Source organism: Chiloscyllium plagiosum, unplaced genomic scaffold (genome assembly GCF_037043375.1).
Source record: "Chiloscyllium plagiosum isolate Xiang-an unplaced genomic scaffold, Cpla_swu_hap1 HiC_scaffold_45, whole genome shotgun sequence".
NCBI classification, from domain to species: Eukaryota; Metazoa; Chordata; class Chondrichthyes; order Orectolobiformes; family Hemiscylliidae; genus Chiloscyllium; species Chiloscyllium plagiosum.
The window spans coordinates 26,065,538-26,083,634 of record NW_028270183.1 but is presented as its reverse complement, the minus strand read 5'-3'; the positions used below and the strand labels follow the sequence as shown (position 1 = coordinate 26,083,634).

General features: G+C 49.3%; 1 protein-coding gene across 1 annotated transcript in view; it reads right to left on the bottom strand.

Moving 5' to 3' along the window:
- The window catches only part of pkn1a (protein kinase N1a), a 120,072-nt gene extending 102,326 nt beyond the window's left edge, over positions 1-17,746 (bottom strand). The window contains exons 1-2 of the mRNA XM_087983185.1: positions 17,578-17,746; positions 3,544-3,747 (exon numbers count right to left, since the gene is read on the bottom strand). Of these exons, the coding sequence (XP_087839311.1) occupies positions 3,544-3,747; positions 17,578-17,746 (373 nt within the window). The remainder of the gene's footprint in view (positions 1-3,543; positions 3,748-17,577) is intronic.
- Between the last annotated feature and the right edge of the window lie 351 nt (positions 17,747-18,097).

Genomic DNA, 18,097 nt, shown 5'->3' with positions numbered 1-18,097 from the left:
TTAGGCGGGGAGAGCGCGCGGGAGGGGGTTACGGGGGGAGAGCGCGCGGGAGGGGGTTACGGGGGGAGAGCGCGCGGGAGGGGGTTACGCGGGGAGAGCGCGCGGGAGGGGGTTACGCGGGGAGTGTGCGCGGGAGGGGGTTACGCGGGGAGAGCGCGCGGGAGGGGGTTACGCGGGGGGTAAGCGCGGGATGTGGTTATGCGGGGAGAGAGCGCGGGATGGGGTTATGCGGGGAGAAAGCGCGGGATGGGGCTACGGAGGGGAGAGTGCACGGGATGGGGTTACGGAGGGGAGAGAGAGCAGGATGGGGTTACGCGGGGAGAGCGCACGGGATGGGGTTACGCGGGGAGAGCGCGCGGGAGGGGGTTACGCGTGGAGAGCGCGCGGGAGGGGGTTACGCGGGGAGAGCGCGCGGGAGGGGGTTACGGGGGGAGAGCGCGCGGGAGGGGGTTACGCGGGGAGAGCGCGCGGGAGGGGGTTACGCGGGGAGTGTGCGCGGGAGGGGGTTACGCGGGGAGAGCGCGCGGGAGGGGGTTACGCGGGGGGTAAGCGCGGGATGTGGTTATGCGGGGAGAGAGCGCGGGATGGGGTTATGCGGGGAGAAAGCGCGGGATGGGGCTACGGAGGGGAGAGTGCACGGGATGGGGTTACGGAGGGGAGAGAGAGCAGGATGGGGTTACGCGGGGAGAGCGCACGGGATGGGGTTACGCGGGGAGAGCGCGCGGGAGGGGGTTACGCGTGGAGAGCGCGCGGGAGGGGGTTACGCGGGGAGAGCGCGCGGGAGGGGGTTACGCGGGGAGAGCGGGCGGGAGGGGGTTACGGGGGGAGAGCGCGCGGGAGGGGGTTACGGGGGGAGAGCGCGCGGGAGGGGGTTACGGGGGGAGAGCGCGCGGGAGGGGGTTACGCGGGGAGTGTGCGCGGGAGGGGGTTACGCGGGGAGAGCGCGCGGGAGGGGGTTACGCGGGGAGAGCGCGCGGGATGGAGTCACGCGGGGGGTAAGCGCGGGATGTGGTTATGCGGGGAGAGAGCGCGGGATGGGGTTATGCGGGGAGAAAGCGCGGGATGGGGCTACGGAGGGGAGAGTGCACGGGATGGGGTTACGGAGGGGAGAGAGAGCAGGATGGGGTTACGCGGGGAGAGCGCACGGGATGGGGTTACGCGGGGAGAGCGCGCGGGAGGGGGTTACGCGTGGAGAGCGCGCGGGAGGGGGTTACGCGGGGAGAGCGCGCGGGAGGGGGTTACGCGGGGAGAGCGGGCGGGAGGGGGTTACGCGGGGAGAGCGGGCGGGAGGGGGTTACGCGGGGAGAGCGGGCGGGAGGGGGTTACGCGGGGAGAGCGGGCGGGAGGGGGTTACGCGGGGAGAGCGCGCGGGAGGGGGTTACGCGGGGAGAGAGCGCGGGATGGGGTTATGCGGGGACAAAGCGCGGGATGGGGCTACAGAGGGGAGAGTGCACGGGATGGGGTTACGGAGGGGAGAGAGAGCAGGATGGGGTTACGCGGGGAGAGCGCGCGGGATGGGGTTACGCGGGGAGAGCGCGCGGGATGGGGTTACGCGGGGAGAGCGCGCGGGATGGGGTTACGCGGGGAGAGCGCGCGGGATGGGGTTACGCGGGGAGAGCGCGCGGGATGGGGTTATGCAGGGAGAGCGCGCGGGATGGGGTTACGCGGGGAGAGCGCGCGGGATGGGGTTACGGAGGGGAGAGAGCGGGATGGGGTTATGGAGGGGAGAGAGAGCGCGAGATGGGGTTACGGAGGGGAGAGTGCGCGAGATGGGGTTACGGAGGGGAGAGAGCATGATGGGATTACGAGGGGAGAGAGCATGATGGGATTACGAGGGGAGAGAGCGGGAATGGGTTACGGAGGGGAGAGAGCATGATAGGATTACAAGGGGGGAGAGTGGGATGGGGTTACAGGGGTAGGAGAGTGGGGGATGGGGTTACAGGGGGAGAGCTGGGATGGGGTTACGGGGGGAGAGAGCCCAGGATGGGGTTACGGGATGGGGAGAGTCAGATGGGGTTACGCGGGGAGAAAGCGTGTGATGGGGTCATGGGGGGGACAGAGTGCGGGATGGGGTTACGGGGGAAGAGAGTGGGATGGGGTTACGGGGGAAGAGAGTGGGATGGGGTTACGGGGGAAGAGAGCGGGATGGGGTTACGGGGGAAGAGAGCGCGGGAGGGGGTTACGGGGAGAGAGAGCGCAGGATGGGGTTATGGGGAGAGAGAGCGCAGGATGGGGTTACGGGGGAAGAGAGCGGGATAGGCTTACGGGGAAAGACAGCGGGATGGAGTTATGGGGGAACAGGGCGGGATGGGGTTACGGGGGAAGACAGCGGGATGGGGTTACGGGGGAAGAGAGCGCGGGATGGGGTTACGCGGGGAGAGAGCGCGGGATGGGGTTACGCGGGGAGAAAGCGCGGGATGGGGTTACGGGGGAAGAGAGCGCGGGATGGGGTTACGGGGGAAGAGAGCGGGATGGGGTTACGGGGGAAGACAGCGGAATGGGGTTACGGGGGAAGACAGCGGAATGGGGTTACGGGGGTAGGAGAGAGCGCGGGATAAGGTTACGGGGGAGAGCGCGCGGGATGGGGTTACCGGGGGAGAGCGCGCGGGATGGGGTTACCGGGGGAGAGCGCGCGGGATGGGGTTACGGGGGGAGAGCGCGCAGGATGGGGTTACGGGGGGGAGAGAGCACAGGATGGGGTTACGGGGTGGGGGGGAAGGGGGGAGGGGAGATGCTGGATGGGGTTACGTGGAGAGACAGCGGGATGGGGTTATGGGGGGGGGGGGAGCGCGCGGGATGGGGTTACGGGGGGAGAGCGCGCAGGATGGGGTTACGGGGGGGAGAGAGCACAGGATGGGGTTACGGGGGGGGGGGTGGGAAGGGGGGAGGGGAGATGCTGGATGGGGTTACGGGGAGAGACAGCGGGATGGGGTTATGGGGGGGGTGGGAGAGAGCGTGGGATGGGGTTACGGGGGGGAAAAACAGTAACCTTCAAAAGTTATTAAATTATGAGCCTGCAGTTTTTGCAATGCAAGAATTCATCAAATAGAAACGGAGCTGAAGAGCTTGGTCATCCATCACCTTCTGAGGAAAGTTTGAGCAAGTTGACTTGAGAAGAATGAGAGACTGCCTTAATGAGACACAGTAGATGCTGTGAGGAATTTTCCTCTTGTGGGGAATCTAGAATGAGCGAGCACAGTTCAAATACTGGGGGCCTTCTATTTAAGGCAGGAATGAGGAAGAATTTTTTTTAATCGCAAAGCAATCTTTGGAGTTGCCTTTGCCAGAGAGTAGTGAATGCTGGGCCTTTGACAGATCTGGACAGATATTTGATTCACAAGCTGTAGGGGCTCAGGCAACTAAGGGAGTGAGGTCACGGCCATGATCTTCTTGTTTGGCAGGTCAGACTCAAGGGGCCTGCTCCTGCTCATTATGATCTTATGACTGCACCGATAACTTTGACTGGGCCAGAGAAAACCCCTTTGAAACTCACAACTAAACCATTATGACGACAACATCCAACCTCTGTTAAATGCACTCAACTGGATAACTCTTCAGATTTGATGAGGAGGTTACGGCCACTGCCACTGCCACTTCGTCCGTACAGACCCCGGCTGGTCCTGCTCATGAAGGAAGTCCGACTCTCGTTGGGACTGTACGCAGGCAAAGGGACACCAGACCCACGAGATCGCCCTGGAACAGACTCTAAAAGAGCCGTACAACCAACAAGCCGGACCTCCAGTGTGCCTGAAACAAAAACAGTAAACAGCAATTCAACCCACTGTGCTTCATCAGGAGCCCAACTCGATGAGAAAGAGCCTGTTTTCATATATGAGGAGAAAGTGAGGGCTGCAGATGCTGGAGACCAGAGTCGAGAGTGTGGAGCTGGAAAAGCACAGCAGGTCAGGCAGCGTTCAAGGAGCAAGAGAATTGACAGAATTCCCGATGAAGGGCTTATGCTCAAAACGTCGACTCTCCTGCTCCTCAGATGCTGCCTGACCGGCTGTGCTTTTCCAGCACCACTCTCTCGACTCTGTTTTCACATTTTGTCCCCACCTCCCAATGTGAATTACTTCTCCATTATTGTGATCCTTACCAGTCTTTCAGACCATCAAATTTAAAAAATCAAATGTAACGTTTCAGAGACAGACCTGGCTGGAGCTGTCTTTTGCTTTAGGTATTAGTCCCAAAGGAGCTTCTTTTGGGACAGTGGTAGTGTCCCTACCATGGAGCCAGGAGACCCACATTCAAATCCCATTTGTGCCAGAGATGTGTCATAATGTCCGGTTGATTCGGAAATATCTGTCCTATTCCCAGTCCCTTGGGCTCGAACACCTCAAAACACTCAGACAATCAAACAGCACGGAAAGAGGCCATTCTGTCCAGTCCTCCTGTGCTGTGTTTTTTTCATTATCGGCCCAATTGCTCCTTACCCAGTGGCATGCAAACTTAGCACTTATTTGTGCAGGTACTAAACAAAATGATACAAGACAGACGTGAGATTTGTTTTTCCTGGTTTGTGGCTGGATACCTCAGGCCTGCTGCTTGCAATTTCTACATCACTGAAACCCCAAACAGTGCTGGGGTCATGGGCATCTGTGTTTCCAGGTGCTCAAGTTCAAACTCAGGATTCCTGATCTTATGGGGCAGTTCGAGTCACTTGAGTGTATCAGGGAGATCGAATTCTCTTTAGATTGCAAGTTCCCAGAGGGGGGGGCCACCCCACAGGCATTAAGAGCTGAAGGTCAGAGACAACAGGAAGAGGCAGGAACTGCAATAGCCTCAGAGATGGGTGAGTAGTTCTCAATCCAGTACTCAGCACTGTGGACATCCAGGAGAGACAACATGGCAAAGGTGTGAAATCCAAATCACAGTGTTAATAAATGAAGAACAATAGAGGACCGAGCAGTGAAAAGTTGAAATGCAATCACTAACTATCTCCATGATTCACTCATGGTATAATATCTCCCTGGTGTCAAAGAGCAGAACACCACACAGAGAATGCACAATATGCTGCAGGGCCACAACCAGTACAGTCAATGGTAATGATATAGAGAGAAGAGATCCTGCAGTACATCCAACCTCTGGATTAGTCCCAGTTGTATGCTATAGGGAGGACTGAAACATGATAACAGCCAGAATCAATGTGAGGCCTGAGGGGCAGTGCAGGATCAAGTGCTTCAGAGTCTCCATCCATTGGGTTCCTCGCCAAGGCAGAGATACCTAGGCAAAAGGGAAGGGCTGCACCCCCACAGGATTTGGAGCAATACCCTCAGACATAGTTCACTGGGACGGCTGTGAAGAATTTAAACTAAATTAGCTATTGGGATGGGGTGGATATAAGAGACAAGAGGAAAAACGTGTGTCGATGATTAAGAATGTTGGACAGGGTCAGGAAGGAGGGGTAACATAACAGACAGAAGCAGACAAACAGGACTGAAGAATACAAAGACAGGTTTACAACAGAATACATCCATGCACAAAGGACCATGAGTAAGGTGCACAAAGGACCATGAGTAAGGTGCACAAAGGACCATGAGTAAGGTGCACAAAGGACCATGAGTAAGGTGCACAAAGCACCATGAGTAAGGTGCACAAAGCACCATGAGTAAGGTGCACAAAGCACCATGAGTAAGGTGCACAAAGGACCATGAGTAAGGTGCACAAAGCACCATGAGTAAGGTGCACAAAGGACCATGAGTAAGGTGCACAAAGCACCATGAGTAAGGTGCACAAAGCACCATGAGTAAGGTGCACAAAGGACCATGAGTAAGGTGCACAAAGGACCATGAGTAAGGTGCACAAAGGACCATGAGTAAGGTGCACAAAGCACCATGAGTAAGGTGCACAAAGCACCATGAGTAAGGTGCACAAAGGACCATGAGTAAGGTGCACAAAGCACCATGAGTAAGGTGCACAAAGCACCATGAGTAAGGTGCACAAAGCACCATGAGTAAGGTGCACAAAGCACCATGAGTAAGGTGCACAAAGCACCATGAGTAAGGTGCACAAAGCACCATGAGTAAGGTGCACAAAGCACCATGAGTAAGGTGCACAAAGCACCATGAGTAAGGTGCACAAAGCACCATGAGTAAGATGCACAAAGGACCATGAGTAAGGTGCACAAAGGACCATGAGTAAGATGCACAAAGGACCATGAGTAAGATGCACAAAGCACCATGAGTAAGATGCACAAAGGACCATGAGTAAGATGCACAAAGCACCATGAGTAAGATGCACAAAGGACCATGAGTAAGGTGCACAAAGCACCATGAGTAAGGTGCACAAAGGACCATGAGTAAGATGCACAAAGCACCATGAGTAAGGTGCACAAAGCACCATGAGTAAGGTGCACAAAGGACCATGAGTAAGGTGCACAAAGGACCATGAATAAGGTGCACAAAGGACCATGAATAAGATGCACAAAGGACAATGAGTAAGATGCACAAAGGACCATGAGTAAGATGCACAAAGCACCATGAGTAAGGTGCACAAAGCACCATGAGTAAGGTGCACAAAGGACCATGAGTAAGGTGCACAAAGGACCATGAGTAAGGTGCACAAAGCACCATGAGTAAGGTGCACAAAGGACCATGAATAAGATGCACAAAGGACAATGAGTAAGATGCACAAAGGACCATGAGTATGATGCACAAAGCACCATGAGTAAGGTGCACAAAGGACCATGAGTAAGGTGCACAAAGCACCATGAGTAAGGTGCACAAAGGACCATGAATAAGATGAACAAAGGACAATGAGTAAGATGCACAAAGGACCATGAGTAAGATGCACAAAGCACCATGAGCAAGGTGCACAAAGCACCATGAGTAAGGTGCACAAAGGACCATGAATGAGATGCACAAAGGACAATGAGTAAGATGCACAAAGGACCATGAGTAAGATGCACAAAGCACCATGAGTAAGGTGCACAAAGGACCATGAATAAGATGCACAAAGGACAATGAGTAAGATGCACAAAGGACCATGAGTAAGATGCACAAAGGACCATGAGTAAGATGCACAAAGGACCATGAGTAAGATGCACAAAGGACCATGAGTAAGATGCACAAAGCACCATGAGTAAGATGCACAAAGGACCATGAGTAAGATGCACAAAGCACCATGAGTAAGATGCACAAAGGACCATGAGTAAGATGCACAAAGGACCATGAGTAAGATGCACAAAGGACCATGAGTAAGATGCACAAAGCACCATGAGTAAGATGCACAAAGGACCATGAGTAAGGTGCACAAAGGACCATGAGTAAGATGCACAAAGCACCATGAGTAAGATGCACAAAGCACCATGAGTAAGATGCACAAAGGACCATGAGTAAGATGCACAAAGCACCATGAGTAAGATGCACAAAGGACCATGAGTAAGGTGCACAAAGGACCATGAGTAAGGTGCACAAAGCACCATGAGTAAGGTGCACAAAGGACCATGAATAAGATGCACAAAGGACAATGAGTAAGATGCACAAAGGACCATGAGTAAGGTGCACAAAGGACCATGAGTAAGGTGCACAAAGCACCATGAGTAAGGTGCACAAAGGACCATGAGTAAGATGCACAAAGGACCATGAGTAAGATGCACAAAGCACCATGAGCAAGGTGCACAAAGCACCATGAGTAAGGTGCACAAAGCACCATGAGTAAGATGCACAAAGGACAATGAGTAAGATGCACAAAGGACCATGAGTAAGATGCACAAAGCACCATGAGTAAGGTGCACAAAGGACCATGAATAAGATGCACAAAGGACAATGAGTAAGATGCACAAAGGACCATGAGTAAGATGCACAAAGCACCATGAGTAAGATGCACAAAGCACCATGAGTAAGATGCACAAAGGACCATGAGTAAGATGCACAAAGCACCATGAGTAAGATGCACAAAGCACCATGAGTAAGGTGCACAAAGCACCATGAGTAAGATGCACAAAGCACCATGAGTAAGATGCACAAAGGACCATGAGTAAGGTGCACAAAGCACCATGAGTAAGATGCACAAAGGACAATGAGTAAGATGCACAAAGGACCATGAGTAAGATGCACAAAGCACCATGAGTAAGGTGCACAAAGGACCATGAATGAGATGCACAAAGGACAATGAGTAAGATGCACAAAGGACCATGAGTAAGATGCACAAAGCACCATGAGTAAGGTGCACAAAGGACCATGAATAAGATGCACAAAGGACAATGAGTAAGATGCACAAAGGACCATGAGTAAGGTGCACAAAGCACCATGAGTAAGGTGCACAAAGGACCATGAATAAGGTGCACAAAGGACCATGAGTAAGATGCACAAAGGACCATGAGCAAGGTGCACAAAGCACCATGAGTAAGATGCACAAAGGACCATGAATAAGGTGCACAAAGGACCATGAGTAAGATGCACAAAGGACCATGAGCAAGGTGCACAAAGGACCATGAGTAAGATGCACAAAGGACAATGAGTAAGATGCACAAAGCACCATGAGTAAGATGCACAAAGGACCATGAGTAAGGTGCACAAAGGACCATGAGTAAGATGCACAAAGGACCATGAGTAAGATGCACAAAGGACCATGAGTAAGGTGCACAAAGCACCATGAGTAAGATGCACAAAGGACCATGAGTAAGGTGCACAAAGGACCATGAGTAAGATGCACAAAGGACCATGAGCAAGGTGCACAAAGGACCATGAGTAAGATGCACAAAGGACAATGAGTAAGATGCACAAAGGACCATGAGTAAGATGCACAAAGGACCATGAGTAAGGTGCACAAAGGACCATGAGTAAGATGCACAAAGGACCATGAGTAAGATGCACAAAGCACCATGAGTAAGGTGCACAAAGGACCATGAGCAAGGTGCACAAAGCACCATGAGTAAGGTGCACAAAGGACCATGAGTAAGATGCACAAAGCACCATGAGTAAGGTGCACAAAGGACCATGAGTAAGGTGCACAAAGGACCATGAGTAAGGTGCACAAAGCACCATGAGTAAGGTGCACAAAGCACCATGAGTAAGGTGCACAAAGGACCATGAGTAAGATGCACAAAGGACCATGAGTAGGATGCACAAACCACCATGAGTAAGGTGCACAAAGGACCATGAGTAAGGTGCACAAAGCACTATGAGTAAGATGCACAATGGACCATGGGTAAGGTGGACAAAGGACCATGAGTAAGGTGCACAAAGGACCATGAGTAAGGAGCACAAAGCACCATGAGTAAGATGCACAAAGCACCATGAGTAAGGTGCACAAAGCACCATGAGTAAGATGCACAAAGGACCATGAGTAAGGTGCACAAAGCACCATGAGTAAGGTGCACAAAGGACCATGAGTAAGGAGCACAAAGCACCATGAGTAAGATGCACAAAGCACCATGAGTAAGGTGCACAAAGCACCATGAGTAAGATGCACAAAGGACCATGAGTAAGATGCACAAAGGACCATGAGTAAGATGCACAAAGCACCATGAGTAAGATGCACAAAGGACCATGAGTAAGATGCACAAAGGACCATGAGTAAGGTGCACAAAGGACAATGAGTAAGGTGCACAAAGGACAATGAGTAAGGTGCACAAAGGACCATGAAGAAGGTGCACAAAGGACCATGAGTAAGGTGCACAAAGCACCATGAATAAGGTGCACAAAGCACCATGACTAAGGTGCACAAAGGACCATGAGTAAGGTGCACAAAGCACCATGAGTAAGGTGCACAAAGCACCATGAATAAGATGCACAAAGCACCATGACTAAGATGCACAAAGGACCATGAGTAAGGTGCACAAAGCACCATGAGTAAGGTGCACAAAGCACCATGAATAAGGTGCACAAAGGACCATGAATAAGGTGCACAAAGGACCATGAATAAGGTGCACAAAGGACCATGACTAAGATGCACAAAGGACCATGAGTAAGGTGCACAAAGCACCATGAATAAGATGCACAAAGGACCATGAGTAAGGTGCACAAAGGACCATGAGTAAGGTGCACAAAGCACCATGAGTAAGGTGCACAAAGGACCATGAGTAAGGTGCACAAAGGACCATGAATAAGATGCACAAAGGACCATGAATAAGGTGCACAAAGGACCATGAGTAAGGTGCACAAAGGACCATGAATAAGATGAACAAAGGACAATGAGTAAGGTGCACAACGGACCATGAATAAGATGCACAAAGGACCATGAGTAAGGTGCACAAAGGACCATGAGTAAGGTGCACAAAGGACCATGAGTAAGGTGCACAAAGGACCATGAATAAGATGCACAAAGGACCATGAATAAGGTGCACAAAGGACCATGAGTAAGGTGCACAAAGGACCATGAATAAGATGAACAAAGGACAATGAGTAAGGTGCACAAAGGACCATGAATAAGATGCACAAAGGACCATGAGTAAGGTGCACAAAGGACCATGAGTAAGGTGCACAAAGCACCATGAGTAAGGTGCACAAAGCACCATGAATAAGATGCACAAAGGACCATGAATAAGGTGCACAAAGGACCATGAGTAAGGTGCACAAAGGACCATGCATAAGGTGCACAAAGGACCATGAGTAAGATGCACAAAGGACCATGAGTAAGATGCACAAAGCACCATGAATAAGATGCACAAAGCACCATGAATAAGGTGCACAAAGGACCATGAGTAAGGTGCACAAAGGACCATGAATTAGATGAACAAAGGACAATGAGTAAGGTGCACAAAGGACCATGAGTAAGATGCACAAAGGACCATGAGTAAGATGCACAAAGGACCATGAATAAGATGAACAAAGGACAATGAGTAAGGTGCACAAAGGACCATGAGTAAGGTGCACAAAGGACCATGAGTAAGATGCACAAAGGACCATGAATAAGGTGCACAAAGGACCATGAGTAAGGTGCACAAAGGACCATGCATAAGGTGCACAAAGGACCATGAGTAAGGTGCACAAAGGACCATGAATAAGATGAACAAAGGACAATGAGTAAGGTGCACAAAGGACCATGAGTAAGGTGCACAAAGGACCATGAGTAAGATGCACAAAGGACCATGAATAAGGTGCACAAAGGACCATGAGTAAGGTGCACAAAGGACCATGCATAAGGTGCACAAAGGACCATGAGTAAGATGCACAAAGCACAATGAGTGAGGTGCACAAAGCACCATGAATAAGATGCACAAAGCACCATAAATACGACGCACAAAGGACCATGAATAAGGTGCACAAAGGACCATGAGTAAGGTGCACAAAGGACCATGAGTAAGATGCACAAAGGACCATGAGTAAGATGCACAAAGGACCATGAGTAAGGTGCACAAAGCACCATGAATAAGGTGCACAAAGCACTATGAGTAAGGTGCACAAAGCACCATGAGTAAGGTGCACAAAGCACCATGAATAAGATGCACAAAGGACCATGAATAAGGTGCACAAAGGACCATGAATAAGGTGCACAAAGGACCATGACTAAGATGCACAAAGGACCATGAGTAAGGTGCACAAAGGACCATGAATAAGATGCACAAAGGACCATGAGTAAGGTGCACAAAGCACCATGAGTAAGGTGCACAAAGGACCATGAGTAAGGTGCACAAAGGACCATGAATAAGATGCACAAAGGACCATGAGTAAGGTGCACAAAGCACCATGAGTAAGGTGCACAAAGGACCATGAGTAAGGTGCACAAAGGACCATGAATAAGGTGCACAAAGGACCATGAGTAAGGTGCACAAAGCACCATGAGTAAGGTGCACAAAGGACCATGAGTAAGGTGCACAAAGGACCATGAATAAGATGCACAAAGGACCATGAGTAAGGTGCACAAAGCATCATGAGTAAGGTGCACAAAGGACCATGAGTAAGGTGCACAAAGGACCATGAATAAGGTGCACAAAGGACCATGAGTAAGGTGCACAAAGCACCATGAGTAAGGTGCACAAAGGACCATGAGTAAGGTGCACAAAGGACCATGAATAAGGTGCACAAAGCACCATGAGTAAGGTGCACAAAGAACCATGAGCAAGGTGCACAAAGGACCATGACTAAGATGCACAAAGGACCATGAGTAAGGTGCACAAAGCACCATGAGTAAGGTGCACAAAGGACCATGAATAAGGTGCACAAAGGACCATGAGTAAGGTGCACAAAGCACCATGAGTAAGGTGCACAAAGGACCATGAATAAGGTGCACAAAGGACCATGAGTAAGGTGCACAAAGCACCATGAGTAAGGTGCACAAAGGACCATGAGTAAGATGCACAAAGCACCATGAGTAAGGTGCACAAAGCACCATGAGCAAGGTGCACAAAGCACCATGACTAAGATGCACAAAGGACCATGAGTAAGGTGCACAAAGCACCATGAGTAAGGTGCACAAAGGACCATGAGTAAGGTGCACAAAGGACCATGAATAAGATGCACAAAGGACCATGAATAAGGTGCACAAAGGACCATGAGTAAGGTGCACAAAGGACCATGAATAAGATGAACAAAGGACAATGAGTAAGGTGCACAAAGCACCATGAGTAAGATGCACAAAGCACCATGAGTAAGATGCACAAAGGACCATGAGTAAGATGCACAAAGCACCATGAATAAGATGCACAAAGGACCATGAATAAGATGCACAAAGGACCATGAGTAAGATGCACAAAGCACCATGAATAAGATGCACAAAGGACCATGAATAAGATGCACAAAGGACCATGAGTAAGATGCACAAAGCACCATGAATAAGATGCACAAAGGACCATGAATAAGGTGCACAAAGGACCATGAGTAAGGTGCACAAAGCACCATGAGTAAGATGCACAAAGCACCATGAGTAAGATGCACAAAGGACCATGAGTAAGATGCACAAAGCACCATGAATAAGATGCACAAAGGACCATGAATAAGATGCACAAAGGACCATGAGTAAGATGCACAAAGCACCATGAATAAGATGCACAAAGGACCATGAATAAGATGCACAAAGGACCATGAGTAAGATGCACAAAGCACCATGAATAAGATGCACAAAGGACCATGAATAAGGTGCACAAAGGACCATGAGTAAGGTGCACAAAGCACCATGAGTAAGATGCACAAAGCACCATGAGTAAGATGCACAAAGGACCATGAGTAAGATGCACAAAGCACCATGAATAAGATGCACAAAGGACCATGAATAAGATGCACAAAGGACCATGAATAAGATGCACAAAGCACCATGAGTAAGATGCACAAAGGACCATGAGTAAGGTGCACAAAGCACCATGAGTAAGGTGCACAAAGGACCATGAGTAAGGTGCACAAAGGACCATGAGTAAGGTGCACAAAGGACCATGAGTAAGGTGCACAAAGCACCATGAGTAAGGTGCACAAAGGACCATGAGTAAGGTGCACAAAGGACCATGAGTAAGGTGCACAAAGCACCATGAGTAAGGTGCACAAAGGACCATGAGTAAGGTGCACAAAGGACCATGGGTAAGGTGCACAAAGGACCATGAGTAAGGTGCACAAAGGACCATGAGTAAGGTGCACAAAGGACCATGAGTAAGGTGCACAAAGGACCATGAGTAAGGTGCACAAAGGACCATGAGTAAGGTGCACAAAGGACCATGAGTAAGGTGCACAAAGGACCATGAGTAAGGTGCACAAAGGACCATGAGTAAGATGCACAAAGCACCATGAGTAAGGTGCACAAAGGACCATGGGTAAGGTGCACAAAGCACCATGAGTAAGGTGCACAAAGGACCATGAGTAAGGTGCACAAAGGACCATGAGTAAGGTGCACAAAGGACCATGAGTAAGGTGCACAAAGGACCATGAGTAAGGTGCACAAAGCACCATGAGTAAGGTGCACAAAGGACCATGAGTAAGGTGCACAAAGCACCATGAGTAAGGTGCACAAAGCACCATGAGTAAGGTGCACAAAGCACCATGAGTAAGGTGCACAAAGGACCATGAGTAAGGTGCACAAAGCACCATGAGTAAGGTGCACAAAGGACCATGAGTAAGATGCACAAAGGACCATGAGTAAGATGCACAAAGGACCATGAGTAAGGTGCACAAAGCACCATGAGTAAGGTGCACAAAGGACCATGAGTAAGATGCACAAAGCACCATGAATAAGATGCACAAAGGACCATGAATAAGATGCACAAAGGACCATGAGTAAGATGCACAAAGCACCATGAATAAGATGCACAAAGGACCATGAATAAGATGCACAAAGGACCATGAATAAGATGCACAAAGCACCATGAGTAAGATGCACAAAGGACCATGAGTAAGATGCACAAAGCACCATGAATAAGATGCACAAAGGACCATGAATAAGATGCACAAAGGACCATGAATAAGATGCACAAAGCACCATGAGTAAGATGCACAAAGGACCATGAGTAAGGTGCACAAAGCACCATGAGTAAGGTGCACAAAGGACCATGAATAAGGTGCACAAAGGACCATGAATAAGGTGCACAAAGGACCATGAGTAAGATGCATAAAGGACCATGAGTAAGGTGCACAAAGCACCATGAGTAAGGTGCACAAAGGACCATGAATAAGGTGCACAAAGGACCATGAATAAGGTGCACAAAGGACCATGAGTACGGTGCACAAAGGACCATGAGTAAGATGCACAAAGCACCATGAATAAGATGCACAAGGGACCATGAATAAGATGCACAAAGGACCATGAATAAGATGAGTGAGCGACAAGTTCAAACAGCTGTCGTAACAGGATGCAGCAGCAACAATGGAAACATGGCTCAAAAGTGATAAGGACTGGCAGTTTAACATTCAGAGTGTTAAGAAAAGACAGGGAAGGAGAAAAGGGAAATTGATTATCAGTACTGATTCCAAAAGGCATCCAAGTACCGGAACGCAAGGATGTCCTGGAGGGGGCTAGAATATTCTGACCTGTGAAAGCAAACAAACTCTGATCACACATGTGCAAGAACCATACAGAGGTAATATTGGAAGGGAGAGGCAGACTTTAATTACCTAAACATCAACTTGGGCAACATTGGAGTAAAAGGATGAGGAGAGGGAGGATTTCCTCAAATATGTTCAGGTGAAAAGCACCTTAACCCAAACTGGTTTTGATCACGCTAGGAAAGACACATTGCTGGCTGTGGTGCTGAGCAATGAGGTGGGCCAATTGAGCGAAGTATCTCTGGGGTAACCGCTGACAAAGAGAAGCACCACACCATAAGGTTTAGATTTGGAGTAGGACTCAGGGCAATGGGGGGACGGAGCATCTTGGCAGTGTAAAACATAACCAAAATGCTGCCTGACCTGCTGCGCTTTTCCAGCAACACATTTTTCAAAACATAACCAAAGACAGTCAAGTAAAACTGTCACAGAACAATAAGTGCTCTTTAAGGAGCTGACGTTTTAGATCCAGGCAAGTACATTCCAACAAGGGTGAAAGGGTCAGGGATACAAAGCTCCTTGGTTGAAGAAGGAGAAAAGAGAATCTGAGACACGAAAACTGACATGTCAGATGAATTGAAAAGCTGGTCGAACAAAATAGAGCAGATAAGAAGGGAGCTAAGATTGGCAAAGAGTAAACAACGACAAAATGACAGCCAACACAAAAGGTAACCCAAAACGTTTCCAGTTGCAGGCAGTCAGAGAAAATGTCGAGTTTATTAGGGAGTAAGTAGGTGTCACTGCTGAGAGGCAAGGTGAGGCTGGATTGACCAAATGGGCCGGGTGCTGGCAAATAGGACTAGATTAGGTTGGGATATCTGGTCGGCATGGACAGGTTGGATGCTGTACATCTCTATGACTACATAATGAGCATTTGTATTAGTTTTTGCTAAAGCAAAGGAAGGTGGGAAAATATCAGTGGGAGTGGTAACAGTGAAGGTCATGGATGGAGTGATGACTGACAGGCAGAATGCACTGACAAAGATGGCTACGCTGACAGTGTCATGGCTTGGTGGTTTGCACCCCAGGTTACAAGGGCTTCCCATAATTTTCTGATCTATGCGAGAAATGGGCAGGGGAACGCGGGTCAGACAACAAAACTGAAAATTGTGTAATAGAAGGAGCAGTGTCAGGTTGGATTAAAAACATTGGCTTAAGGAGCAAATCCAGGTCAATGAGCATTTTTCAGTCCACAGCACGACAGATATCAGCATTTCCCAGAGTGGTCAGCACTAGGTAACAGCTTTTTTTTTTAATATATCAACATAATAGAGATTAGGAGCCAGAAAGGTTTCAAAATTTGCAAATTTGGAAATGTCGCAAACAGTAAAGGGTAACAGGAATAGAATGCTCCAGAGACAGACATGTTGAACTGAATGCAGAGACGGGTGAGGTCAGCATGTGGCAGGAGGAATTGGCCTTGAATGGCCCAGTTTGAAAGCACTTGTGGGGAAGTCTGAGGGGCCCAGTGATACCATACTTGGAATATATCCTGTCAGCAACAAGATTAACGGGATCTCAGACCGCATAAAGAAGCATTGAGTACAGAAGGAAGGGAGTGGCAGTGAACCTTTATAAAACTCTAGGTAGGTGACATATAGAGTAGTACATCCATCTTTGGTCACCACATTCAGGTGTGAGGGTTCAAGTGGGTGCAGAGTAGATCAGATCTATCCAAATTGTTTTAAGGTTGAGGGATTTTAGCCGTAAGGTTAAGTCAGAGAAGCCTCGATTGCTGTTCTTGCTGCAAAGGAAATTAAGGAGTGGTTTTAAAAAAAAAGAGTATCCATTTTGTAGGTATCGCTGGCTGGGCCAGCATTCCTAATGAAGGGCTCCGGCCCGAAACATCAATTCTCTCATTCCTCGGATACTGCATGACCTGCTGTGCTTTTCCAGCACCACACACTTTCAGGCCAGCATTTATTGCCCGTCCCTAGTTGCCCCTTGAGAAGGTGAGGGTGAGCTGCCTTCTTGAACCACTGCAGTCCAGCTGCTGCGAGTTCACCCACAATGTCATGAGGGAGGGAATTCCAGGATTCTGACCCAGTGATTGCGAACGAATGGCGAAATACTTCCAAGTCAGGATGGTGAATGGCTTGGAGGGGAACTCGAAGGTGGTGGCGTTCCCATGTATCTGCTGTCCATGTCCTTCGAGATGGAAGTAGTTGTGGGTTTGGAACTTGGTGTCTGAGGATTTTGGTAAATTTCTGCTGTGCCCAACCCCTTTAGTTTACAAAGAGGCCATTCGGCCCATCGAGTCCACAGTAATTCTCTGAAGAGCATGTCTGCCAGACTTAGCCCCCAACCCTACCTCCACAAAGCACAGTTACCAAGGCTAATCCACCTAGCCGGTACATCCCTGGACTCTACGAGACAATTCAGCATTGCCAATCCAGATAACTGAACATTGTTAGACCGTGGGAGGAAACAGGAGCACCTGAAGGAAACCCACACAGACACAGGGAGAAGGTGCAAACTCTACACAGTCACCTGAGGCTACATTCGAACCTGTTTCCCTGGCGCTGTGAGGCACTGAGCCACCCATGCTGCTCTTAGTTAGATAAAGAAAGATATTTCCTTCAGCTGATGGTACAGGGATTAGAGGTCACAAACTTGATGTTCTGGTCAAGACATGAGGAGTCATAGAGGGAAGATTTTAAAACATTTTTACCGTGAATGATAATGACCTGGACGTTCATTTCCAAAGGAAATTGGATGGCCACTTGAGGAAGAACAACTTGCAGGGCTACGGGGATAGCATAGGAGACAGGGACTGATTGGATTTCTCTATAGAGAGCTACAATGGACCCAATGAGCCAAATGGCTTCCTTCTGTGCCATAATGAATCAATAACTTCAATCAATCATTAACGATTCTTAAATAGGATTGTATCAGATGATGTATAATTGCTGGGCCTGTTTCACAAAGGCTGTACAAAGCCCTTGGAATGTCTTTTAAGATCCCAAGTTGACAGGTCATTTCAGTGCAAGGTTCCACAGAAAGTCAAAGGATAAGGGCACAAGGAGAAAATACACCAAGCTGGTCACAAATAGTTATCTGCAAAATCCAGCCACTGAAATGTTTTGAGGTGGAATGCTTAAGAAATCAAATTGGTTCACTAATGTCCCTCATGGAAGGAAACCAGGCTGATGCACATGTAACTCCAGCCCCAGGCCATGTGCTTCACTGTT